Source organism: Hemiscyllium ocellatum, chromosome 37, assembly GCF_020745735.1.
Source record: "Hemiscyllium ocellatum isolate sHemOce1 chromosome 37, sHemOce1.pat.X.cur, whole genome shotgun sequence".
Lineage (NCBI taxonomy): Eukaryota > Metazoa > Chordata > Chondrichthyes > Orectolobiformes > Hemiscylliidae > Hemiscyllium > Hemiscyllium ocellatum.
Genome location: NC_083437.1, coordinates 42,913,421 through 42,940,525, shown reverse-complemented (window position 1 = coordinate 42,940,525; position 27,105 = coordinate 42,913,421). Strand labels below are relative to the sequence as shown.

At 46.9% G+C, this 27,105-nt stretch overlaps 1 protein-coding gene across 1 annotated transcript in view; it reads right to left on the bottom strand.

Moving 5' to 3' along the window:
- LOC132833747 (uncharacterized) overlaps positions 1-26,284 on the bottom strand; it is a 48,833-nt gene extending 22,549 nt beyond the window's left edge. The window contains exons 1-7 of the mRNA XM_060852274.1: positions 26,174-26,284; positions 25,085-25,181; positions 22,560-22,737; positions 16,529-16,674; positions 7,636-7,815; positions 4,796-4,915; positions 117-203 (exon numbers count right to left, since the gene is read on the bottom strand). Coding sequence (XP_060708257.1) covers positions 117-203; positions 4,796-4,915; positions 7,636-7,815; positions 16,529-16,674; positions 22,560-22,737; positions 25,085-25,174 — 801 coding nt within the window. The 5' untranslated portion in view covers positions 25,175-25,181; positions 26,174-26,284. The remainder of the gene's footprint in view (positions 1-116; positions 204-4,795; positions 4,916-7,635; positions 7,816-16,528; positions 16,675-22,559; positions 22,738-25,084; positions 25,182-26,173) is intronic.
- Positions 26,285-27,105: the final 821 nt, after the last annotated feature.

The window sequence follows — 27,105 nt, the reverse complement described above, 5'->3', positions numbered from 1 at the left end:
AACCCACCATCTGGAGCTGCCCTCGTGAAATTCAGTGGCACCATCCCAATAGTCAACAGCCAGAATCGAATCCTATGCAAATACCAAATCAGAAAAGCTTCTACTGTGCTACTCACCAGGTACAGTAAATAACCCAGGTAGGCCAGTTCAGGGAGATTTTGTATCATAAAGATCCAGACTAGACACTTAATTTCCTTTAGAATCTGTAGGAAGGAATATGTTTCAGTCAGTCAGGGATACAGCAGCAAAGGACTATGATGCTGTCAGACAGAGCAAAAGCCTCAGTGCTCAATAAGGAACAATAACCGACCACTCCCTCTCATCAATAATTCCTGTTAGGTGATGACATTGTCATCCTGGTTTCCCGAGCTCCTGTCTCCAATTAATTTCCCTGTTAAATACTGAACTCCAATGAAAGCGGAAGAAAATTATGACATAGGAGACCATTCAGCCCATCTTGTATTTACTGGTCACAAAGAGCAATCCAGCTGAATCATACCTTCATCCCTCGTCTATCATCCTCCAGTTTATGGTATCTCCCAATCAATTCAATGTTTTTTAATGCGATGAGGGTTTCTGCCTCTTCCAACATCTGAGGATGGCACAAGGGCTCAGTGGGTAGCCTCACAGTGCCAGGGGCCTGAGTTTGATTCCAGCCTCAGATGACTGTCTGTGTGGAGTTTCTATGTTCTCCCTGTTCTACATGAGTTTCCTCCGGGTGCTCCGGTTTCCTTCTACAATCCAAAGGTGTGCAGGTTAGGGTAGATTGGCCATGCTAAACTACCCATAGTGTGCAGGAATGTACAGGCTAGGTGTGTTCACCATGGGAAATGCAGCATTGCAGGGATAGGGTTGGGTGCTGGATCTAGGTGGGATGTTCTTTGGGGGGTTGGTGTGAACTTGATGGTCTGAATGGCCTGCTTCCACACTGTAGGGATTCTGTGATTCTTTCAAAACCTAACCACTCTTTGGTGAAATAACTCCTTAGTTCTCCTCTAAAACTTTCAAGTAAATATTTCATGTCTCTACTCCCTGGATATACACCTCTCTGTTAATGAAATGATCCCACTTTGAGCTGATGCAGCAATTGGAAATGTTGCACTGATGACGTAAGAGGGATTTTTCTGGCATGGATCTTCAGACCTGCTGTCACAGCAGATACAAATACATGGTCATTCTGAAACTGACCATGTTACATCTGAACTGCGTCCACTCGAGGTGACAAATGCTCCTAAGTGCTGGCTTCACTAACTGTGTTTCAGCTCAAGTCTTACATTTCATTCTTAGCACAGTTAAACTGGAACTGGGTCCATTTCTTGATACCCCACGTTTTTAGTTTAACCAAAGACAATTTGCTTCTGTTAAATCCTTCCGATCATCATCAAATCACAGGAAAAATAGATGATACCGTTTGCAATTAGTCATGTTTTGAACTTCTCAGTCAATATAAAGTCACACAGCACGGAAACTGACCCTTCCATCCAACCAGTACTCACTGAATGTTATCTCCAACTAAACTACCCTGACCTGCCCACTCTGGCCCAAATCCCTCCAAACCTTTCCTATTTATGTACTTACTCAAATGTGTTTTATATAATATATTTTTATTAAGAAAAAATACATTTTTAAATATTACAACAAATACAAAACAATGCAATTCAAAACAGTACAGAAATAGTACAAAACTAAACCCAAAGAATAAAAAAATTCCCCAACCCACCCTCCTATACGAATGTATAAACATATATAGAGAAGTATAAAATTTTAAAAAAACCTAAACTAGCTATATAACTAACTAAATAAATACCTAACAACAAACAAATACATAGTAATAACTCAGCCCAGCCAAACAAAGCACTCATACATTCACAGTTCCTCCTCCCTGGATATTGGACTCATGAAACACAATCGTTACGGCTATATAAAAGCCCTTGATATTGTGGCAGATAAATCTGTGTCCAGGTTTTTCAAAAAGGGCTGCCATGTCTTATAAAAATTCTCAGTTTTGTGATGTACCATATTTGTGAGAAAATCCAGGGGAATATGCTCCATAACAATCTTCCACCGACCCGACAGGCCTGGGGGGTTTTCTGATATCCAACCTAGCAAGATATTCTTCCTTGCACAAAATGCAAGAATATTGAAAAGTTTTGGCTTATGCGAGTCTGCAGGAAATACAATGGGTAGGCCCAACAGGAGCGAAATAGGAGGAGAAAGTGAGGTCTGCAGATGCTGGAGATCAGAGCTGAAAATGTGTTGCTGGAAAAGCACAGCAGGTCAGGCAGCATCCAAGGAACAAGAAATTCGACGTTTCAGGCATAAGCCCTTTTTCAGGAATGAGTTGAAAATGTGTTGCTGGTTAAAGCACAGCAGGTTAGGCAGCATCCAAGGAACAGGAAATTCGATGTTTCAGGCATAAGCCCTTCATCAGGATTCCTGATGAAGGGCTTATGCCCGAAACGTCGAATTTCCTGTTCCTTGGATGCTGCCTGACCTGCTGCGCTTTTCCAGCAACACATTTTCAGCTCAGGAGCGAAATAGGGTCATTCTCCACCCCTGCACCTAAAATCCTCTCCATTGCACCCAACGCAGCGCTCCAATATGTTTGAAGCCTGTCACAAGACCAAACAAAATGGGTCAGAGTACCCGTACAGACCTTGCACTTGGGACATGGTGAAGATACCCCTGGTTTAAATTTTGATAAACGGTCTGGGGCTACGTGGACCCCGTGGAGAATCTTCAACTGTAAAGCATGGGTCCTATTGCAAATTGATATCTTCCTTGCATTCTCCCAAATATCCTCCCATGCCTCTGAAGAAACTTCAACACCCAGATCTCTTTCCCACATCTTGCAGAGTCGATCAGACTCATCTGAGGTGGCACCCCCGATTGGTGATATAGAGTACTGACAGAGAGTGTACTCTTAGTCCTTAGTACCCCTCTCTCTATGTCAGATTTGTAGGGATCAGTCAAAAATGTGGTCCTTTTTTGAATAAAATCCCTAACTTGAAAAAAACGCAAGAGGTCTCTATTAGGTAACTTGTACTTCCGTACTAACTGATCGAAGGACATTCCAAGAGTTAGAAGTGAATAGGCATTTATCAAATTTCCATTGTTTTAAGATGGCTTTTTCCATCCAGACCAGACTGGGGGATCCTCAAAGGTGTTAATAATGTGATGCAGTGGTTGAATCAACATAAACACCACTCCCTATTTGGAAAAGAACTTTAAACTTGGAAAAATTACATGGTGGGGTAGTCATGAAAATCACATGTCCTGATAGAATCACACATCACATCTTACGGAATTTCACTTCATTGTCACTGGGTCAAAATCCAGGGAAATCCCTCCCTAAGGGCATTGTGGATTGCAGCGGTCCAAGAAGGCAGCTCATCCCCACCTTCTCAAGGGGCAACTAGGGATGGGCAATAAATGCTGGGCCCAGCCAGTGATGCCCACTTCCCACAGATTAATTTTAAAAAATACATTTGGAGTAACTGTGTGAGAACAAGTAACTTCCTTTATCTTTAAACTCTCAAAAGCTTGCTGCTGGCACCTGGAGTGCTGCACTCCTTTCATCATTACAAAACATACCGATCATGGGCAGTATGGGAACACAAAGTTCTTTCGAATTATTAACATGTTTGGCAGATTGTAAACTTGTCAGCCTTCTTAAAAAAGAAAGTATAGTTCTTTCTGTTCTCTCCGTATGTCCCACCCATTTCCAGCATTTCTTATTTCATTTCAACTAGCCACCACCTCCACTTACTGATTTGTTATTGAAATGGAAGAAGTTTGGGTTTACTGGGAGGGAAGAAGATTTAACCTACTGGGACTGGGGTTCCTTTCACTGGAGCTTGACGCCAATCTGTAGAATGAGGCTGAATCAATCTGGAGTGAGCTGCAAATGTGTTGCTGGTCAAAGCACAGCAGGCCAGGCAGCATCTCAGGAATAGAGAATTCGACGTTTCAAGCATAAGCCCTTCATCAGGAAGGGCTTCCTGATGAAGGGCTTATGCTCGAAACGTCGAATTCTCTATTCCTGAGATGCTGCCATTCCTGATGAAGGGCTTATGCTCGAAACGTCGAATTCTCTATTCCTGAGATGCTGCCTGGCCTGCTGTGCTTTGACCAGCAACACATTTGCAGCTGTGATCTCCAGCATTTGCAGACCTCATTTTTTACTCAATCTGGAGTGAGCCAGACTGAAAATCCATTGAAGAGATGGATTCTTGCAAAATGGTTCTGAGCTGACCAAGTGAGTGGAAGTTTCCCAGCGATAGTACCCACACAGGGTTTTAGCAGTTTACCTGCATACACATGGACAGTCCCTAAGCCTTGGATCTTACAACCTGCGACTAGGAGAAAGTGAGGACCTCAGATGCTGGAGACCAGTCAAAGACTGTGCTGCTAGAAAAGCACAGTGAATCAGGCAGCATTCAAGGAGCAGGGCAGTCGACGTTTCAGGCATAAGCCCTTCATCAGGAAGCCCTTCGTAATGAAGGGCTTATGTCTGAAACATCGAACCTCCTGCTCCTTGGATGTTGCCTGACCTGCTGTGTTTTTGACTCTTACAAACTTCACTGTGTTTTCTGGATTTAAGCAAGAATCGTGCATCCCTAAAGGGAGAGGATGTGGCCAAAGATCAAGTCTGTAATTGTTCATTCTTCGATAATTATCTAAATCTCTTTGGAAAGACACAGTTGAATCTGCCTCCCATTCACACACACTTTGTCAAGCAGTGTATTCCAGATTGGAACCACTCCGAGCAGTACAGGGCAAAAACCATACTTACAGCTATGAGGCCAACGACTGCTTTTAAAACAGCCCAGCAGATGCCCACGCCCAGGATGACCGAATGTTCAAGTGAAATATGACTTGCTCCTGAGGTCAAGACAAGTACACAGAGACACAGCTGTGGAGGAAAAGCAACATTTATTCGGTGGATTTTACTGATTCACTTTGAAATAATGGACTATATGACTGCAAATGGCTACTGCAAAAGTTATTTTCCTTTACTATGCTGTGAATGTTCGGAATGTCACATAAAGTCACCCTCAAGGGACCCAATCATCTTCCTTCTTTGTCTGCACCTCACCAGGATTCGCCAACACAGAATGGTGCACAGGAAGTTAAGAAAGCAGTTAATGAGGCTTATTGGATCCCGACCTTTATAAACAGAAGCAGAGTGTACAAAAGCAAGGGTAGTTCTGGGTGAACCTTGGAAAGGCACTGATTCAGCTCAACTGGAGTATTCGATCCAATTCTGGTGACATACTTTAGCAAGAATGTAAAGGCCTTGGAGAGGGAGCAATAAACATTCCAGGAATAGTTACAAGTCCCCCGGGCCTGACAGGATATATCCTAGGATTATGTGGGAAGCAAGAGAGGAAATTGCAGTACCGTTGGCAATGATCTTTTCGTCTTCACTGTCAACGGGGGTGGTACCAGGGGACCGGAGAATGTTGTGCGAATGTTGTGCCCCTGTTCAAAAAAGGGAATAGGGATAGCCCGGGAAGTACAGGCCAGTTAGTCTTACTTCGGTGGTAGGCAAAGTAATGGAAAGGGTACTGAGGGATAGGATTTATGAGTATCTGGAATGACACTGCTTGATTAGGGACAGCTAGCACGGATTTGTGAAGGGTAGGTCTTGCCTTACAAGTCTTATTGAATTCTTTGAGGAGGTGACCAAGCATGTGGATGAGGGTAGAGCAGTGGATGTAGTGTACATGGATTTTAGTAAGGCATTTGATAAGGTTCCCCATGGTAGGCTTACGCGGAAAGTCAGGAGGCATGGGATAGAGGAAAATTTGGCTAATTGGATAGAAAACTGGCTAACCGGTCGAAGTCAGAGAGTGGTGGTAGATGGCAAATATTCAGCCTGGAGGCCAGTTACAAGTGGAGTTCTGCAGGGATCAGTTCTGGGTCCTCTGCTGTTTGTAATTTTTATTAATGACTTGGATGAGGGAGTCGAAGGGTGGGTCAGTAAATTTGCAGATGATACGAAGATTGGTGGAGTTGTGGACAGTGAGGAGGGCTGTTGTCGGCTGCAAAGGGACTTAGATATGATGCAGAGCTGGGCTGAGGAGTGGCAGATGGAGTTCAACCCTGCCAAGTGTGAGGTTGTCCATTTTGGAAGAACAAATAAGAATGCGGAATACAGGGTTAATGGTAGGGTTCTTAGTCAGGTGGAGGAACAGAGGGATCTTGGGGTCTATGTACATAGATCTTTGAAAGTTGCCACTCAGGTGGATAGAGCTTGTAAGAAGGCCTATGGTGTATTAGCGTTCATTAGCAGAGGGATTGAATTCAAGAGTCGTGAAGTGATGTTGCAGCTGTACAGGACTTTGGTTAGGCCACATTTGGAGTACTGTGTGCAGTTCTGGTCGCCTCACTTTAGGAAAGATGTGGAAGCTTTGGAGAGGGTGCAGAGAAGATTTACCAGGATGTTGCCTGGAATGGAGAATGGGTCGTACGAGGATAGGTTGAGAGTTCTTGGCCTTTTCTCGTTGGAACGGCGAGGGGTGACCTGATAGAGGTTTATAAGATGATCAGAGGAATAGATAGAGTAGACAGTCAGAAACTTTTTCCCCGGGTACAACAGAGTGTTACAAGGGGAAATAAATTTAAGGTGAAGGGTGGAAGGTATAGGGGAGATGTCAGGGGTGGGTTCTTTACCCAGAGAGTGGTGGGGGCATGGAATGCGCTGCCCGTGGGAGTGGTAGAGTCAGAATCATTGGCGACCTTTAAGCGGCAATTGGATAGGTACATGGATGGGTGCTTAATCTAGGATAGATGTTCGGCACAACATGGTGGGCCGAAGGGCCTGTTCTGTGCTGTATTGTTCTATGTTCTATGGATGGGGGATTTCAGCTAAATGGATGAAACTGTGAATGTGGGGACTCCCCTTCTTCAGGAAAGGAAGGCTGAGATCAAGGTGTTAAAGCAATCATGAGGCAACTGTTTAGAATAGAGAGAGAAGCTATTCCCATTGGTGGAAGCAAGAAGAACCAGAGGACACTAACTTAAGAGAATGGGGAAAAAAACTAATGGTGACCTGCAGAGAACTCCCTGTACCACTCGGAGTGGTTCCAATCTAGAATACACTGCTTGACAAAGTGTGTATGTATTGGAGGCAGATTCAACTGTGTCTTTCCAAAGAGATTTGGATAATTATCGCAAGATAAATAGGGGAAGGCCATTGGGAAAGACAGGAAAATGGGACTAACTAAGTCACTCCTATTCCAGCCAGGGTAAACACAAAAGTAGAGCACAGTCAAAATCAGCCATGACCATTTCAGTTGCTGGAGCAGGTTTAGATGACAGATTAGCTTAATCTACTCCTGATTTACATTTAATGTTATTTTATTCACTTACGCCTGATGCAACACCGTCTGTGGGAGAAGCAGCCTGACAACATGGAGACAGTGGAGGGGTCAGCAGAGTTGGGGGAGAGATAGAGACAGAGACAGAGTGAGCCAGTGACTGAGTAAGAATCATCTCCACAGACTTGACAGATCATTGACATTGACATTAGTTTTGTAACACGCAAAAGTGAGCTTATAAAATACAAAGAGAAATCCAGAAACATTCTCTGCTCCAACTTATGTAAATCCCATAACTTTTTTCAGTTACCTGCGTTTGAAGATCAAATGTCACCATAGAGAAGCAGAGAAACACCATGAGGTACTGTGACTGGGATGTTTCAAAGGCTCCACTCACTCTGAAAGCCATCATGTTGGGACTCTTAATCAGGTAGATGATACTGATCAGCATCAGGAACACGCCAAATGTCAAAATGAAACCGAATCGTATCTGAAAGAAATGTTCAAAATGAGTGAAGCTAATTGTGTACAGTGACTGTTTCCCAATCAAACGGGCCATTTGGAATGTTATTGTTACAGTTTGGCAAGTTTTCCAGTCCTTTACTGACTAACAGCAGGTCTGCTGTTTCATGGAGCTAACAACCTCCAGAATTGTCCTGGACTCTCAGCAGGAAACCCAGGGGGAAACAAAACCCACAAAAGGAGTGTCATAAAAACTCGCTCTTCATTTGCAAGTTAGAAACTTATTAGAGATGGGATAAATTAAGTCAGCTCCAAGGAATCCATCTACTTTCCATAAGGATGGACATGTCAGGCAGCCAGTTGTGAAAATGTTGGGGAGAGCAGCAACTGAAGGTACATGGGTCATGGGAAGAAACTTTAACAACATGTCCCTCTGGAGCTAACAGACTGAGTGAATCTCAGCTTATCATCCAGCAGCATCACTGAATCTGAACAACACAACCAAACCTTCTAGAAAATGTTGGAACAGAGCAGGAATCCAATCCACCTTCTCAGCTAACATCTCTGATGGAGAAGGGCTGGACATTATGACATTTTAGGACCAATTATACAGTTTGACTATTCCAGTACACTCTTGGTTAGCTTGCTATGTTCCAACCTTCATAAACTTGTCAATAGAATCATATCTTAACTTTTGATTTCAAATCCATACAGGGCCTTTGTCTGCAACCTCCCCCAGCTTCATAAACCCCAAAGTATCTGAGCTCGGCTGATTCCAGACTCTTCAGCATTCCTGGTTTTCACTGCTACACCACGACCGTCCTGCTGTCAGGTGCTGGACCTAACGTGATAAAGCCTTTCAGTAATTTATTGCTATTTGAAAACATGGAATCTAATCTGGACAAAACCATGTATTGCTCTACGTTTGAACTGTATTTCCATATTGTGTAGGTTCGAAAAGGGAATCAGTTTAGTTTTATTTTTGACTTCTGTGAGTGGTTTGGGCTGTCTGAAAAGTCATTTACATAAATTTAAATAAAGTTTTAAAATAACTTAAATTAAGTGGAGTCATAGAGATATACAGCACAGAAACAGACCCTTCGGTCCAACCCGTCCATGCCGCCCAGATATCCCAACCCAATCTAGTCCCACCTGCCAGCATCCAGCCCATATCCCTCTAAACCCTTCCTATTCATATACCCATTCCAGATGCCTTTTAAATATTGTCATTGTACCAGCTTCCACCACATTCTCTGGCAGCTCATTCCATACACGTACCACCCTCTGCGTCAAAAAGTCCCCTCTCAGCCTAAACCTATGCTCTCTAGTTCAGGACTCCCCCACCCCAGGGAAAAGACCTTGTCTATTCACCCTATCCATGCCCCTCATGGTTTTATAAACCTCTATAAGGTCACCCCTCAGCCTCCGACACTCCAGAGAAAACATAGTTTAATGCTTTAGAAAATAAAGTGTAGGAGAAAGAAAAAATATTGTGTTCTTGCCTAGTAACAATGTATCATATGATACACACAGACAGAGACAGAAACAAGTTTCCTGTTAGAAAGCAAAAATCATCTGCATTTCCTGTTTCATACTGTCAAGCTGATGAGCTGAACTTGCTTATTAAACACTGCAGAATGGGAACTAATTGAGAATGTTGTCTTGATATTTTGGTCGTGGTGGGTGAGGGAGAGGTGCTTGTCAGGTAACAGAGTGAGTCCGTGCTTTTGGAATCTCCCAGTTTCCCTGGATTACCCTGTGGGACTTTATACATTCATTCTAAGAAGGGTTGCCATACCCTCCAGTTACATAGCTTTCTACCAGGTAATGAGGCAGTGAATAGTCATTGTCACTCCAGCATCAGAGGGAGTGTGTGTTCATCTTCCCACAACAACATCATCAACACAATCACTTCCACAGAAACACAGGAACATGAAGAATCAGGAAATGAAACTGGAAAAGTGGAAAGAGTTGCTGACACGATGAAGGAATCAGTGATGCAAAACACCGAGTGGAAGGCAAAGACAGAGGAAGAGAGAAGAGTCAGGATGGGAAGCGAGGCCAGATTCTGGTGATAAAAAAACTGAACATGTGGCTGGCCATAAAGGCCCACCCTGACACCGAGACTGAGCCCAATCCTGGAGTCAGGGGTGGTTCCAGCCCAGCTATGGATGGGGGAGTAACAGGTACATTGCTGCAGTGGACCACAAGTGGGAGGAGGGGAGGGAGAGGGAGTGGGGGGGCTAATCCCTGGAAACACACTGCACTCTACAACTGAGCTCAAGCTGGTACATGTCACCATTGAGTATATCCCAGCATCGTCAGCACAGAAAACGGCCGAGGGTAAGACAGCATCACACTCTACTCCCAACCTCCCCACACCAACATTCCCACCCTCCCCACACCCACCCAACACCCCCATCCTCTTCACACCAACATCCCACCCTCCCCACACCAACATTCCCACCCTCCCCACACCCACCCAACACCCCCATCCTCTTCACACCAACATCCCATCCTCCCCACACCAACATTCCCACCCTCCCCACACCCACCCAATACCCCCATCCTCTTCACACCAACATCCCACCCTCGCCACACCAACATTCCCACCTCGCCACTCTAACACCCCCACCCTCCCCACACCCACCCAACAGCCCCATCCTCCCCAAACCAACATTCCCACCTCCCCACACTAACACCCTCCCCCCCACACCCTCCCAACACCCCCATCCTCCCCACACCCACCCAACACTCCCACCTCCCCACACCAACATCCCCACCTCCCCACATGAACAACCCCACCCTCTCCACTCCAAACCAGCACAGCCCCACCTTCCTCACACCAACACCCTACCCTCACACATCCACCCAACACCACTACCGTCCCCACACCCACCAACACTCCCACATGCCCCACATCCTCCCAACACCCACCAACACCCACCAACACCCCCCCACACACCACATGCTCCCAACCACCACCACCCTCCACACACCCACCAACACCACCGCCCTCCACACATCCACCAACACCCCCACCCTCCCCACACCCACCCAACACTCCTACCTCCCCACACCCACCCAACACTCCTACCTCCCCACACCAACTTTCCCACTTCCCCACATGAACACCCCCAACCTCCCCACACCAACCCAGCACTGCCCCACCTTCCTCACACCAACACCTCACCCTCCCCACACCTGCCAAATACCCCACCCTCCCCACACCGATTCAACACCACCACCTTCCACACACCCACCAACATCCCCACCCTCCCCACACCCTCCCAACATCCCACCCTCCCCACACCCTCCCAACATCTCACCCTCCCCACACCCTCCCAATATCCACCAACACCCCCACACACCGCACATCCTCCCAACACCACCACCTCCACACACCCACCAACTCCCCCACCCTCCCCACACCCACCCAACATCTCACCCTCCCCACACCCTCCCCACACCCTCCTAACATCTCACCCTCCCCACACCCTCCCAACATCACCAACACCCCCACACACCCCACATCCTCCCAACACCCACCAACACCACCACCCTCCACACACCTACCAACACTCTCACATGCCCCACATCCTCCCAACATCCACCAACACCCCCACACACCCCACATCCTCCTAATACCATCACCCTCCACACACCCACCAACACCCCCACCCTCTCCACCCCCACCCAACACCCAACACCCCCACCCTCCCCACACCCTCCCAACATCCCACCCGCCTCACACCCTCCCAACACCCACCAACACCCCCACACACCCCACATCTTCCCAATACCACCACCCTCCATACACTCACCAACACTCCCACCCTCCCCACAGCTGCCCAACACCTCACCCTCCACACACCCACCCAATACGACCACCCTCCACACACCAACCAACACGCCCACACACCCCACAACCACTAACACCCCCACCCTCCCCACACTCACCCAACACCCTCACCCTCCTCACACCCACCTATACCCCCACACACCCCACATCCTCCCAACACCATCACCCTCCACACACCCACCAACACCCCCACCCTCCCCACACCCTCCCAACATCCCACCCTCCCCACACCCTCCCAACACCCACCCTCCCCACACCCTCCCAACACCCACCCTCCCCACACCCTCCCAACACCCCCACACACCTCACATCTTCCCAATACCACCACCCTCCACACACTCACCAACACCCCCACACGCCCCACAATCACTAACACCCCCACCCTCCCCACACCCACTAACACCCCCACGCTCCCCACACCCACCCAACACCCACACCCTCCTCACACCCACCAACACCCCCACACACCCCACATCCTCCCAACACCACCTCTCCCCCACACCCACCCAACACCCCCACACACCCCACACTCATCAATGCCCCCACCCTCCCCACATCCACCCAACACCCACACCCACCCAACACTCCAACCCTCCCCACAACTACCCAACAATGCATCGTCCCCACACCCATCAACACCTACATTCTCCCCATACCCCCCACCAGCACATGCCCCACACCCACCCAACATCCCCACACGCACCACACCTACCAACACCGACCCATCACACTCCCACCCTCCCTACCCAACAGCCCACCCAACAGCCCTACTCTCCCCAATCCTATCAATACCCACACCCACCAACACTCCCACCCTCCCCACACCCACCCAACAACTCTATCCTTCTCACACCCAACACGCCCCATAACCACCCAAAAGCCCCAAGCCCCCACACTCACCCAACACCCCATCCTCCTGACACCCACCAACACCCCCACATGCCCCACACCTGTCCTACACTCCCACCCTTCCCACACCCACCCAACACTTCCCAAGCCCAACAACATCTCCACCCTCCCCACACCCACCAACACCCACACCCTCCCCGCACCCACCAACACCCACACCCTCCCTATACCCACACACTACCCAACATACCCACACGCACCACACACACCCAACACCCACACCCATCAACACTCACACCCACCAACACCCCATACTCCTGTCACAAAGCTAGTCCCTTTTTTTCTAAAAGCTGTTCCTTGGCTCAAGGAGACTCTGTCCTTGATTTTTTTTCAGAGGGGCAATTAAACCAGGCCAGGCCCCGATCAGTCTGGATTGGTACAGAGATGAAAAGGATTTTGAGAGGCCTCTTGTTTATATGTAAACAGATGAGCCTTCAGGCCAAATAGGTCATGCTTTAGAAGTGATCTGTATAATGAAAGGGGAGTGGTCAGCTCTTTAGCTGAGCTGACCTGTGCTGAGCAGTTTTAGTTCAGTCTGAACTGGGAAGTTCAACACGGAGCTGAGTGGAAACTCTCTCTCTTTTCTGCCCTTCAACTCCAACCTGTAAGCAAGTGTTCCATTTATCCTGGGTTTTAAAGGGAGAGTGCTTATTGGGACTGTTGTGTATATTTGGAACAACATAATTAAGTCTAACTGGATAGGTTGAGTTCTGTAGGTTTTCTTTATTCTGTTCTTTGTGTTTCATTCTGTAATTTTGTGAATACATCTTTTGTCTGCTTGAAAACCTAATAGTCAACCTAGCTATCTTACTCCGGGTAATTTTCATTGTACACTTACCGAAACAAATTGCAAAGTTAGGTCCAGGGCTGCTTGCTTAAGATTGTTTTGAGTGATCTGGCCTAGTCCATAACACACCCCTACACTCTCCACACCCACCAACGACCTCACACACCCTACACCCACCCAACACCTCCACACACCCCACACCCACCCAACACCTCCACAGTCCCCACACCCACCCAACACTCACACCCTCCCCACATCCACCAATGCCCCCACACGCCCCACACCCACCCAACACCTCCACACACCCCACACCCACCCAACACCTCCACACTCCCCACACCCACCCAACACCTCCACACACCCCACACCCACCCAACACCTCCACACACTCCACACCCACAAATGCCCCCACACACCCCACACCCTCCCAACACCTCCACACCCACCCATCATCCACCAACGACCTCACACACCCCACACTGACCCAACACCTCCACACTCCCCACACCCACCCAACACTCCCACACTCCCCACACCCACTCAACACCCCCACACTTCCCACACTCACCCAACACCCCCACACTCCCCACACCTACCAATACCTCCACACACTCCACCCACCCAACACCCCCACACTCCCCACACCCACCCAACACTCCCACACTCCCCACACCCACTCAACACCCCCACACTTCCCACACTCACCCAACACCCCCACACTCCCCACACCTACCAATACCTCCACACACTCCACCCACCCAACACCCCCACACTCCCCACACCCACCCAACACTCCCACACTCCCCACACCCACTCAACACCCCCACACTTCCCACACTCACCCAACACCCCCACACTCCCCACACCTACCAATACCTCCACACACTCCACCCACCCAACACCCCCACACTCCCCACACCCACCCAACACCCTCACACTCCCCACACCCACTCAACACCCTCACACTCCCCACACCCACTCAACACTCCCACACTCCCCACACCCACTCAACACCCCCACACTTCCCACACTCACCCAACACCCCCACACTCCCCACACCCACCCAACACCCCCACACTCCCCACACCTACCAATACCTCCACACACTCCACCCACCCAACACCCCCACACTTACCAACACCTGCACACTCTCCACACCTACTCAACACCCCCACCCTCTCCATACCCATCAATGACCCCACACACCCCACAGCCACCTAACACCTCCACACTCCCCACACCTACCAAACACTCCCACCCTCTCCACATCCACCCAACACCCCCACCATTCCCACACCCACGGAACACCCCAACACTCCCCACACTACAGAACACCCTCACCCTTCCCACACCCACACAACAACCCCAATCTTCCCACACCCACCCAACACCCCCACATTCCCTTCACCCACCCAACACCCACACACTCCCCACACCCACCCAAAATCCTCCCCCCATACCAACACCCCCATTCTCCCCATACCAACATCCTCACCCTTCCCACACCGAATCTTCACCCCCACCTTTCTCACACCCACCCAACTCCCCCACACTCCCCATACCCATCAACACCCTCATCTTTCCCACACCCACGCAACACGAAATCCAATTGGTCCCGTTCTCCCTTCCAGCCAGGAACTTTATTTTTCTCCAGTGTCCGTGCAAGACAATGAATTCCAGCTCATTACTATTCGCTGCATGAAATGTTCTTCCCCATATCCCACCTGCATCGGTTGACCAAGTAAGTCTATGTTTCCCCAGTCCTTACACCATCAGCTAAAGGGAATAGCTTTCTGTCATTTCCCTTATCTAAACACATGGAAATCTTGCCTGCCTTGACAAAATCTCCCTCAATTCCAGGTGAATAACTCCAGCTTCTCCAATCTAACCTAACAACTGCAGTCTGCTACTACAAAATGCATCACCTCACACTTATTTGCAATAAACCCCACCTGCTACCTGTTTGCTCATTCTGCTTTACTGGCTGTGTGCCATCACAGTCTTTCAGTATCACTGTCACTGTTTGCTACATCTTTATTAACAACGCAGAAGCTTCTAGCCCAAACAACTTCATCTGTTTTTTTAAAAAATATTGCTAATGTAATAAATCATTTGAGAGGAGATTTTCCTTTACAAAGGTTTATTGCAGGGGGTCAGCTTAAGAAATTAGCCAGCCTTTCGATTAATTCCCAGAATGAGCATCAGCACCCAAAATAATGGTCAAACAATATAACAGTCAAAAATGAGCAATTTTTTTGAGAAAGGAGTATCAGTGTTGCAGCCTGTGACTGAGGGGGTGGTTCTGAGAGATTCGGCAGTTTGTTGTGTTTGAGCAATAGCAGACAGCTTGCCTCATGTAGACTGTGGTCTCGAAGGTGTGGTCTATATCCTGGTATTGACTTATTGGAAAAGATGAAACATCAGTTTTGCAAACCTGATACTGACGAATCCAGACATGTCTGGTCAGCCTCTCAGTTGAAACTGGAATCTGTACAAATGGGAGGTGCCTGTAATGAGTCCTGAACTCTATTCTCTTTCACTTGCAATGACTACAACCAATAACAATGAGCATCCAATATAGACAACAATCCAACTGTTTACTAGTCACTGTGTTCAGCTTCATTAGGTAGATCCCCAAGTCAGTGGCCTGAACAAAATGGAAAGTCATTAGAAATATAACCAGGAGTTGGCCATTCAGCCCCTCAAGCCTGCTCCATTACAGATTGGCCCATGGCTAATCTGATCTTGGCGTCAATTATAGAGTCACAGAGATGTACAGCATGGAAACAGACCCTTTGGTCCAACCCGTCCATGCTGACCAGCTATCCCAGCCCAATCTAGTCCTACCTGCCAGCACCCGGCCCATAGCCCTCAAAACCCTTCCTATTCATATCCCCATCCAAATGCCTCTTAAGTGTTGCAATTGTACCAGCCTCCACCACATCCTCTGGCAGCTCATTCCATACACGTACCACCCTCTGCGTGAAAAAGCTGCCCCTTAGGTCTCTTTTATATCTTTCCCCTCTCACCCTAAACCTATGCCCTCTAGTTCTGGACTCCCCGACCCCAGGGAACAGACTTTGTCTATTTATCCTATCTATGCCCCTCATAGTTTTGTAAACCACTATGAGGAGGAGGCAGACATTCAGTGCACAATATACAGAACATGCTCCTGACCCCCACCTGCAGTTCCGCTCTTTCCATTGGTGTCGCTGAAGCAAAGTTCACCACAGATCGGATCACAACGAATAAAATGGAGAGGACAAATGCAATTAGCTCCTGGCGATTTTCCTGGAAAATCCCATGCAGCACATAGTAAAAGCAGAACACTTGGGAGAGAGAACCAGAGAAGGGACAGTGTTAGTATGAATCAGTAAGTGGAAAAATAGTCTTACATTATGAGTCAACTGTTATGTATTTGTAAAAGCCGAACAGGTCAAGACCCAGTTTTCTTGGACAGAAACCCAAAGCGTTATTGTTCCAATATGACTAGTAGCTCATCTATCAGTGAGAGAGCCGGGAGTTCAAGGCCCAATGTCACACAATGGGGGGGCCCTACACACCAAGTCATGGGTAAACATTTCCATATGAGGCACAAAACTAAGATCTGTCTGATCAGGGATGTACCATCCTGCAGCAGGTGGGACTCAACCCCCAAGTCTCCTGGCACAGAGGTAGGGACATTACCACTGCATCACAAAAACCCTGTCTGCATTTTTGAACAAGTTTTCCTCTCAGGGATGCAGTTATTTTACGTAACCAACCCGCTCAGAGATACACACTGCTGGAGCTGGGGGGTCCTCCAACTGGGCTCAGAGGCAGGGAAACTGCCACCTTTGCACAAGAGCCCCTATGGTCAGTCGGCATTAATGGTCTGTCCCTGTAAACATTGCCTGCCCACAGATCATCCACCGACCAGCAGCTGACCACAATTTTTGTGAGATGGTTCCATTTCTTCACAAAGACAATGAGACATTGGGAGGATGAAACTGGTTTCCACTGGAGATAGCTCTATGAAAGTGTTGCATGTTTATCAGGGTGTATGGCCATCTTCCTAAGTGAAGCATTTAGTGCATCCTGGGCCCTACAGCTGTGTTGTGTGAAGATCAGTCATCAAGGGGAGGTTCTTCAGTCTGGGAAGAGGAGCACCTGGCCTTTTGGTCTGACATGACCAGGACACGGAGCTCAGTGAAGAGGGAGGAGGAAGGCCACAGTTACAGACTCATAGAGTCATCGAGATGTACAGCATGGAAACAGACCCTTCGGTCCAACCCGTCCATGCTGACCAGATATCACAACCCAACCTATTCCCACCTGCCAGCACCCGGCCCATATCCCTCTAAACCCTTCCTATTCAAATACCCATCCAAATGCCTCTTAAATGCTGCAATTGTACCAGCCTCCACCACATCCTCTGGCAGCTCATTCCATCCACGTACCACCCTCTGCGTGAAAAAGTTGCCCCTTAGGTCTCTTTTATATCTTTCCACTCTCACCCTAAACCTATGCCCTTTAGTTCTCGACTCCCTGATCCCAGGGAAAAGACCTTGTCTATTTACCCTATCCATGCCCCTCATGATTTTATAAATCTCTATAAGGTCACCCCTCAGCCTCCAACAGTCCAGGGAAAACAGCCCTAACCTATTTAACGTCTCCCTATAGCTCAAATCCTCGAACATCCTTGTAAATCTTTTCTGAACCCTTTCAAGTTTCACAACATCTTTCCAACAGGAAGGAGACCAGAATTGCACGCAATATTCCAACAGTGGCCTAACCAATGTCCTGTACAGCCGCAACATGACCTCCCAAATCCTGCACTCAATACTCTGACCAATAAAGGAAAGCATACCAAACACCTTCACTATCATATCTACCTGCGATTCTACTTTCAAGGAGCTATGAACCTGCACTCCAAGGTCTCTTTGTTCAGCAACACTCCCTAGGACCTTACCATAAAGTGTATAAGTTCTGTAAGATTTGCTTTCCCAAAATGCTGCACCTCGTATTTATCTAAATTAAATTTCATCAGCCAATCCTCAGTCCAATGGCTCATCTGATCAAGATCCCATTATAATCTGAGGTAACCTTCTTCGCTCTCCACTATACCTCCAATTTTGGTGTCATCTGCAAACTTACTAACTATACCTCATATGCTCACATCCAAATCATTGATATAAATGACGAAAAGTAGTGGACCCAGCACCAATCCTTGTGGCACTCCACTGGTCACAGGCCTCCAGCCTGAAAAACAACCCTCCACCACCACCCTCTGTCTTCTACCTTTGAGCCAGTTCTGTATCCAAATAGCTAGTTCTCCCTGTATTCCATGAGATCTAACCTTGCTAATCAGTCTCCCATGGGGAACCTTGTGAAACACCTTACTGAAGTCTATATAGATCACATCGACTGCTCTGCCTTCATCAATCCTCTTTGTTACTTTCTCAAAAAACTCAATCAAGTTTGTAAGACATGATTTCCCATGCACAAAGCCATGTTGACTATCCCTAATCAGTCCTTGCCTTTCCAAATACATGAAAATCCTGTCCCTCAGGATTCCCTCCAACAACTTGCCCACCACCGAGGTCAGGCTCACTGGTCTATTGTTCCCTGGCTTGTCCTTACCACCCTTCTTAAACAGTGGCACCACATTTGCCAACCTCCAGTCTTCCGGCACCTCACCTGTGACTATCGATGATACAAATATCTCAGCAAGAGACGAGTGAATCCTTAGAAGAGTATAAAGGCAGTAGGAGTATACTTAAGAGGGAAATCAGAAGGGCAAAAAGGGGACATGAGATAGCTTTGGCAAATAGAGTTATGGAGAATCCAAAGCATTTTTACAAATACATTAAGGACAAAAGGGTAACTAGGGAGAGATTAGGACCCCTCAAAGATCAGCAAAACGGCCTTTGTGTGGAGCCACAGGAGATGGGGGAGATACTAATCAAGTATTTTGCATCAGTGTTTATTGTGGAAAAGGATATGGAAGATATAGAATGTAGGGAAATAGATGATGACATCTTGAAAAATGTCCATTTTACAGCGGTGGAAGTGGTAGATGTCTTGAAATGCATAAAAGTGGATAAATCCCTAGGACCTGATCAGGTGCATCCTAGAACTCTGTGGGAAGCTAGTGAAGTGATAGCGATTAAGAGGCTATAAGGATCAGTTCCTCTATTGTCACCTGACCCTGTGTCAATGCTATCTTCCAGCTCCTTGCTCTCCTGGGTTGAATTGGACCACATTGCCAACATTTTCCAACACTGGGAAAGAGAAGGTGCAATCTCACCAGGAGGGTGGAAAATCCAACAGTGCAGGGTGTCCGGCATTGCAGCAGCAAGATAATGATAACGGGGAGAGGTACAGTACCAGCAGGACTTCCACCTATAAACGCACTTTTCACAAGACCACTCCTTTTGGTGAATGGCCGTTCTCCCGGTAGGAGTCCCTAGACATTTATTCCACACCAGTCAGCCATACCCAGAGGCTGGCAGCTGGGAGCAGAAGCTATCCCTCTCTATATGTCCCATTCTGCTATTCTCTTATTTCAGGAGAGAGGGGCCCTCGGTGAAGGCCATTGTGAGCAATCAGCCTCACCAAGCAACATTACACTGAAATAAAAGCAGCTTACTGCAGATGCCTGAGGTTTAACATAAAAACAGAAAGTGCAGCTGGCCAGACCTGCTGAGTTTCTCAAGTACCATCTGTTTTTGTAATAGTTTGCCAGGTCTCTAAAGCTATGGTGATCTATTTATCATCCACAGCCTCTCTATAAGGAAGGTGCTGCCCTTACACCAGGAGAAGGAGGAGACAGGGGGTGCATTTCTGCATTTCCCTAGTAACCAGATGGGTGGGTCAGAGACTGGACTCACCATTCCCCATTATCAAGTCCATCTCAAATGGATTATCACCACATCATCTTGGCTGTCACCCAGTAATAACAAACATAAGTAAAAGAATTTCACAAAACATCTTTATCCAATAAAATATCAAGTTTTCCACACCACGGTGAACTGTTCACCCTTGTGTATTCCCGTGGTGCCTGCCTTTACTTGTTGTGGTGCTGCTATACAGTGCTAGCTGAGTGGTGCAGGGTTGCTACTGACATTCAAGGGGAAGCCAGTAGATGGTCTTACAGGATGCCTTCAAAGAGACCTGGGCTTTGAGAGCTCAGCTTCGGACTGCACTATCTCACAAGGGACACCAGCAGAACGTTACTGGCAAGTGGCAGTGGTGGGAGAGTGAATATTGAGACAAGACAGCAGGTAAGTGCTTATGGAGTCATTAGAAACCTCAGTGCCGAGAGATATGAGTGTTTTGTGCATGAGTCACAGAAAGCTAGTCTGCATGTACTGCGGGTAATCAGGAGGATGAATGGAATTTTGGCATTTAGATTTAGATTAGTTTACTTACAGTGTGGAAACAGGCCCTTAGGCCCAACAAGTCCACACCGACCTGCTGAAGCGCAACCCACCCAGACTCACTCCCCTACACCTAACACTATGGCCAATTTACCTAACCTGCATATTTTTTGGACTGTGTGAGGAAACCGAAGCGCCCAGAGGAAATCCACGCAGACACGGGGAGAACGTGCAAACTCCACCCAGAGAGTCGCCTGAGGTGGGAATTGAACCCGGGTCTCTGGCGCTGTGAGGCAGCAGTGCTAACCACTGTACCTAGAGTATAAAAGCAAGAAAGTGTTTCTCCAACTGTATGAGGCATTAGTGAGCTTGCGTCTGGAGTGTTGCATATTTTGGTCCCCTCACTGAGAAAGGATGAAACTACTGCTCAGCAAAGGTTCACAAGATTAATTCAAGAGATGAAAGGCTTGGCTTATGAGGAGAGATTGAGCAGTTTAAGTCTATATGCTCTGGAGTTTAGAAGAATGAGACAAGATCTAATTAAGGTTTATAAGATGCTAAAGGGATTGAAAGAGTAGATGTAGAGCGGATGTTTCCTCATATCTAGAATGAGAAGTCATAGGATTATGATAAGGGGCAGCAGATTTAAAACAGAGATGAGGAGGAATTACTTCTCTCAAAGAGTCATGAATCTGTAGAATTCCCTCCCCCCAAAGGGTGGTGGATGCTGGGACATTGAATAAATTTCAAGAGGAGAGAGACAGATTTTAATAAGTAATGGGTTATGGGGAGTGAACAGGTAATGGACTTGAGGCCTGAAGTGAGATCAGCCATGATGGTATTAATTGGCGGAGCAGGCTCGAGGGGCTGAATGGCCTCCTCCTGCTCCAAGTTCTTATGCTCACCAAATTCTTGTAAACTTGTTGGAAAAGAGTTTGTTGAGCTGCTGTGTGGCCTCACACATCCCTTTGAAAACTGGGATCCAGAGCCACAATGGCAACAGTCTGTCATTAGAGATATACAGCACAGCAAAACACCCTTTGGTGCATTGAGTCAGCGTTAATTGAAAACAACTGAGCCTGAGTATACAGGGTTGTCATGATCATGGTCTGAGCTTTCCTGCAGCACTGAGACACTGGCTGTGAAAGGAGAGACGCTCCATTAGGTTCACAATTGCAGCCATAAGCTTTGCCACCACCTGCAATGTGCACTTCCTGCTGCCTCTCCTGCATACTGCCTGACCCCCACCACAGGCTGGCTGACTGACCTGCCCAATGCTAAGTGACCTTCACCACAGTCTGGCTGACTGACCTGCGCAATGCTAACTGACCCCCACCACAGGCTGGCTGACTGACCTGCCCAATGCTAACTGACCCCCACCACAGGCTGGCTGACTGACCTGCCCAATGCTAACTGACCCCCACCACAGGCTGGCTGACTGACCTGCCCAATGCTAACTGACCTTCACCACAAAAAACTTGCGCAAAAATCATCATGCATGATTGGTTCAATAAAATGCACAAACGCGAAGTTCGCTGCCAGTAAAGTTGCCATTCAAACCTATTTTTAACCTGTTAAATAACAACTGCTTTAAAATAAGCAGACAGTGGAATTTCATACACAAACAACAAATATTTGTACATTAATACAACTTGCAATTATTATTAGTCTGAAGAGCTGTCTATTGTGTTAACTCTGTTTCTCGCCCCCAGATGCTGCCAGAGATCACTGAGTTTCTCCAGTACTTTTATTTTTATTTCAGGATTTTGCTTTTATTATAATTTCTGGTCTGCTGCTTTAAGTTGGCAATGTATCTTTACACATTCACAGTTAAGTAACTGAATAGGTCTTACCTATCCCAATGAGCTGTATCAATGAGATGGTGAAGTCTTCCTGGGTTGGATCTTTACTACCATCTTTCACCTGAATTACAATACTTAGGATTGTCACGACCAACATGGCAATGAGAGAGATGATTGTTGCAGCAACAAATACCTTCTCGAAACAAGATAATTCCGAACATTGTTTCATCTGTGAAGAGAGAGGGAAAAGATCCTTTTGTTTCTCTATTTCATGCACATTGGAAGGTTATTTTTGAACAGGCATTGTATGCTTTGTTTGGAAATTCACAGTTTAATGAAGGTCTTTACAATTAGGAAGAATTTGATACTGTAGATATAGCAACGGTTCCACATAAGAAATATCAGCAGGAGAAGATAATGGGTCAAACATGCTCTGCCAATTGGTACGACCACGGTTCATCTGGGTGTTAACTTCACTCTTTGGTCCACTACTGGTCACTCTTTGGTCCACAGTGCTAACCACTGTGCCATAGTGGCTCAGTGGTTAGCACTGCTAGCTTACAACTCCAGGGATCTGGGTTCGATTCCAGCCTCAGGTGACTGTCTGTGTGGAGTTTACACAGTCTCCCCATGTCTACATGGGTTTCCTTTAGGTGCTCCAGTTTCCTCCCACAATCTAAAGATGTGTAGGTTAGGTGCATTAGTCAGGTGTAAATGTAGGATAAGAGGGAAGGGGAATGTGTCTGAGGGGGGGTTACTCAACTGAGGGTTGGTGTAGACTTGTTGGGCCAAAGGGCCTGTTTCCACATTGTAGGGGGTTTATTTGAAAAAGTGTACCTGAGAATTGAAAAACCTGTCCATCCCAACCTTACATACTCTCAAAGATGGAGCATCTAGAACTTTCTGAGTGGAGAAATCACCCCTCAGCTCAGTCCTAAATAGTCAGCGGCTTATCCTGAGGCTGTGCCCCCTCCCCCATGTTTTACATTCCCCAGTGTGAGGTAAACAATTCTCAGGATCCTGTCAGTCCCCTTCAGTATCTTGATTTAATGAGGCTTTAATTCAGATTTCATTTGGACCCAGACTTTGAAGTTTTGAAGTCTGGTTGTGAAGAAGGATCAATGGACCTGAAATATTTACTCTGCTTTCTCTCCACAGATGCTTCCAGACCTGGTGAATTTTTCCAGCAATTTCTGTTTCATTTTCTGATTTCCAGCATCCACAATTATTTCTTTTTTTTTGTTTTGTGGGATTCAAATCCATGTTTCCCAGGACATTAGCCTGGGATTATAAATCCAGTGACATTACACTATTTCACTCCCTCACTGTAACATATTTTCAGACAAAACAGTCTCCAAATACTTCATAAAAATTGAAAGAACTGCATTCATTGTAAATCAGAAACAAAAGCAGAAATTGCTGGAAAAGCTCAGCAGGTCTGGCAGTATCTGTGAAGAGAAATCTGAGTTCACCTTCTGGGTCCCGTGACCGTTCCTCAGAACCCGGACCCGAGATTTCTCTTCATAGATGCTGCCAGACCTGCTGAGCTTTTCCAGCAATTTCTGCTTTTGTTTCCAAACCCTCATTCAGGAAGAAAATGCTAAGGTGAAATATTTTGGGCTGTTTACAACTCACTTGCAGTCAGTGTATGAAACTTTACAGCAGGCTTGATAGAGCCTGATCACATTGAATAAATAAGAACATTCTTCTTGCATTTCTGAATCAACAAATAATGGAGCACTTCATTCACTCAGGTATAGTGTGTGTAACAATAAGCTAATGGCCCATCAGTCACATTTACTGTCCTGGCCAGGGTGTCATCCTAAACAGAAGATGCAGAAAATAAATTATCTTCTTCAAAGTGTCTGTTTATGAATGAAATGATCAAAACTAACACAACTTATGAGGGTACAGATAAAGTTAATTGTACTTGTCTTTTCCCTAGGATGGGGGATTTCAGGACTAGGGGGCATAGTTGTAAGGTGAGAGGTGAAAGATTTTAAAAACATATGAGGTGCAATTTTTTACACTGAGGGTGGTTGGTTTGTGGAATGAACATCCTGAGGAAGTGGTGGTTCTGGGTACAATTACAACATTTAAAAGACATTTGGATAAGTACACGGATAGGAAAGGGTTAGGGGAATATGGGCTAGGTGCAGGCAGGTGGGACTATTTGATTATGATCAGCACGGACTGTTTGGACCAAAGGGTCTCTTTCAGTCATGTCTGACTCTCGGACTCAATGTGACAGGAACTCAGAATCAAAAATAATGGGAAGGTGTTGGAGATCCAAAAGAAATTTTACAAATTGGTAATGACCATCAATGCAACCATTGAATTTGAACTAAGATTCCTCATCTGAGTATCACCTATGTATGAAGATATGTTTGTAATTCTCCCTATCCTACTCCATATCTGTCTCCTGGTTAAAAGAAAAAGAACAAGAACTGCAGTAGTTATTGGAGCCTGAATGAGGCTGAGACAATATACTCTCAGCTTCTAATTGCCTCAACTGAACATGTTCATAGAACCATCACTACTGAGGGTTACAAACGTCACAAATATGTCAGACTTACTGGACCACACGGTGTGGGTACAAGCTCTCTATGCCGTGGTGTTAAGTTTGGCCATGGGGTCTCACTATCGTCATTACAATTGGACTCCATGCTGTCCCTTTAATGACAAAAAATGCATAAAACCGTTAGTTAACAAACAGCAAAAAGCATTGACCTGATAATCCTTCGAAAGTATTTGCTCTGCTGCTCGTGTGATGTGTAGATATGATACATTTACGATTTCACAAAATATGTTGAGGCAGAGTGAAATGTCCCTTATCCAAGGACAGTTTTTAATGGGTACACATGAAATCCAATTCTCGTCTGCTCATGTATGCTCAATAGCGACCTCAAAACTTCAAGCGAGAGGCAATTAAAGTTCGATGTCCGTTTCTCATTATTTGAACTCCCCGTCCCATTGGCGAGGCGAGCAGAGAGTGCCTGTGGGCGAGCTGCTCACACAGCCCTAGGCATGGTCAGGAGAGCTGGGACCACTTGGGGATATGGTCAATGTTGCTGATGCTGGCTTTTAATTCCACGGTTTCGTTTTAAAACGATGATTTTGAACTGACATTTCCTGACCATTAATCCAGTGTGAGTAGGTCCTACAGCAATGCAGGATTGTTGCATTGCCTGTAACAGATAGCAGGGAGACAATTTCCACCAGCCCACTGTTGGCACAAACTGGAACGGATGTGAAGTTTAAACACCACTAGTAGCCCGATTCCATTTCGCCCATTTGCGTGATCACACCAAGTTATAATTAACCCTCAGTGCTGCCATAGATTCCGGATTTTAGATTTTCCTTAAATTAAAGCAAAGCCAAGCAGATCCAAAAAACAGAAAGCGCTGGAGAAGCTCAGCAGGTCCGGCAGTGCCTGTGGGGAGAAAGTGAAACTAATGTTTCGAGTGCAGTGCCCCTTCTCTAGACAGTTACTTCTGTTTCTCTACCCGCAAAACCTGCTGAGTTTCTCCAACAATTTCTGATTTCTGGTTTCCTTCCTTTCCTCCGTTGGTTTCTCTCTGCGGAAACGTATTTTGTCTGTAATCTCATTGTAGCCTGATTGATGGAAATCGAGAATAATTCATACAGATTGAGATTTTTCCCACCTGTTGGCACGTCCAGCCCGGGCTCTGGGAGCAGCCGCTGTCTCTGAGACTAGTCCCTGGGACAGAGGACCAGCCACACACCCCAACAGCTCAGCATCTCACTGCCAAATGTTTCACTCTCTCTGGCAAATACTTCCGGACAAGATGCTGCTGGACTGCGTCACTTCCAGCAAAACAACAGGCAGAAAATAATGGAAACATCTATTATCAGCTCAACCCCCTTCTTGGTTTCTGCGTTTGTGTGGTGCCTTAATGAGGTTGTTGTTGTTGCTGTGTATCAGCTCCGCACAGCGTCTGCCAACGCAGAGAGCAGAAAGGGATGCGAATCAAGGAGCAACACATTCTATCTGCAAAGGTGACTGCGAATTTCCAGCTGCCTGCCGTTTGAACCCATGCCATGTTCCCACCCCAACATCTCTGTCTCACACTTGCTGCAACGTTCCGGAGATGCCTTCGGTTAGATGGGACAGAGTCGAAGAGTGTGCTGCTGGAAAAGCACCATGCCTGATGAAGGGCTTATGCCCGAAACGTTGACTCTCCTGCTCCTCGGATGCTGCCTGACCTGCTGCGCTTTTCCAGCAACACACACTTCGACTCTGATCTCCAGCATCTGCAGTCCTCACTTTCTCCTTTGTTGGGACAGAGTCAAACTCCAATGTCTGTTTGTTTAGTTGATTTGGTATTGTAGCAAAAAATGAGGTCTGCAGATGCTGGCGATCACAGTTGAAAATGTGTTGCTGGTTAAAGCACAGCAGGTCAGGCAGCATCCAAGGAATAGGAAATTCGACGTTTCGGGCATAAGCCCTTCATCAGGAATGAGGAGAGAGTGCCAGGCAGGCTAAGATAAAAGGTAGGGAGGAGGGACTTGGGGGTCGCCTGAGATAGAAATGGAAAGGTCTAGGAAGGGGAGGGAGGAGTCTGAGACAGTCCAG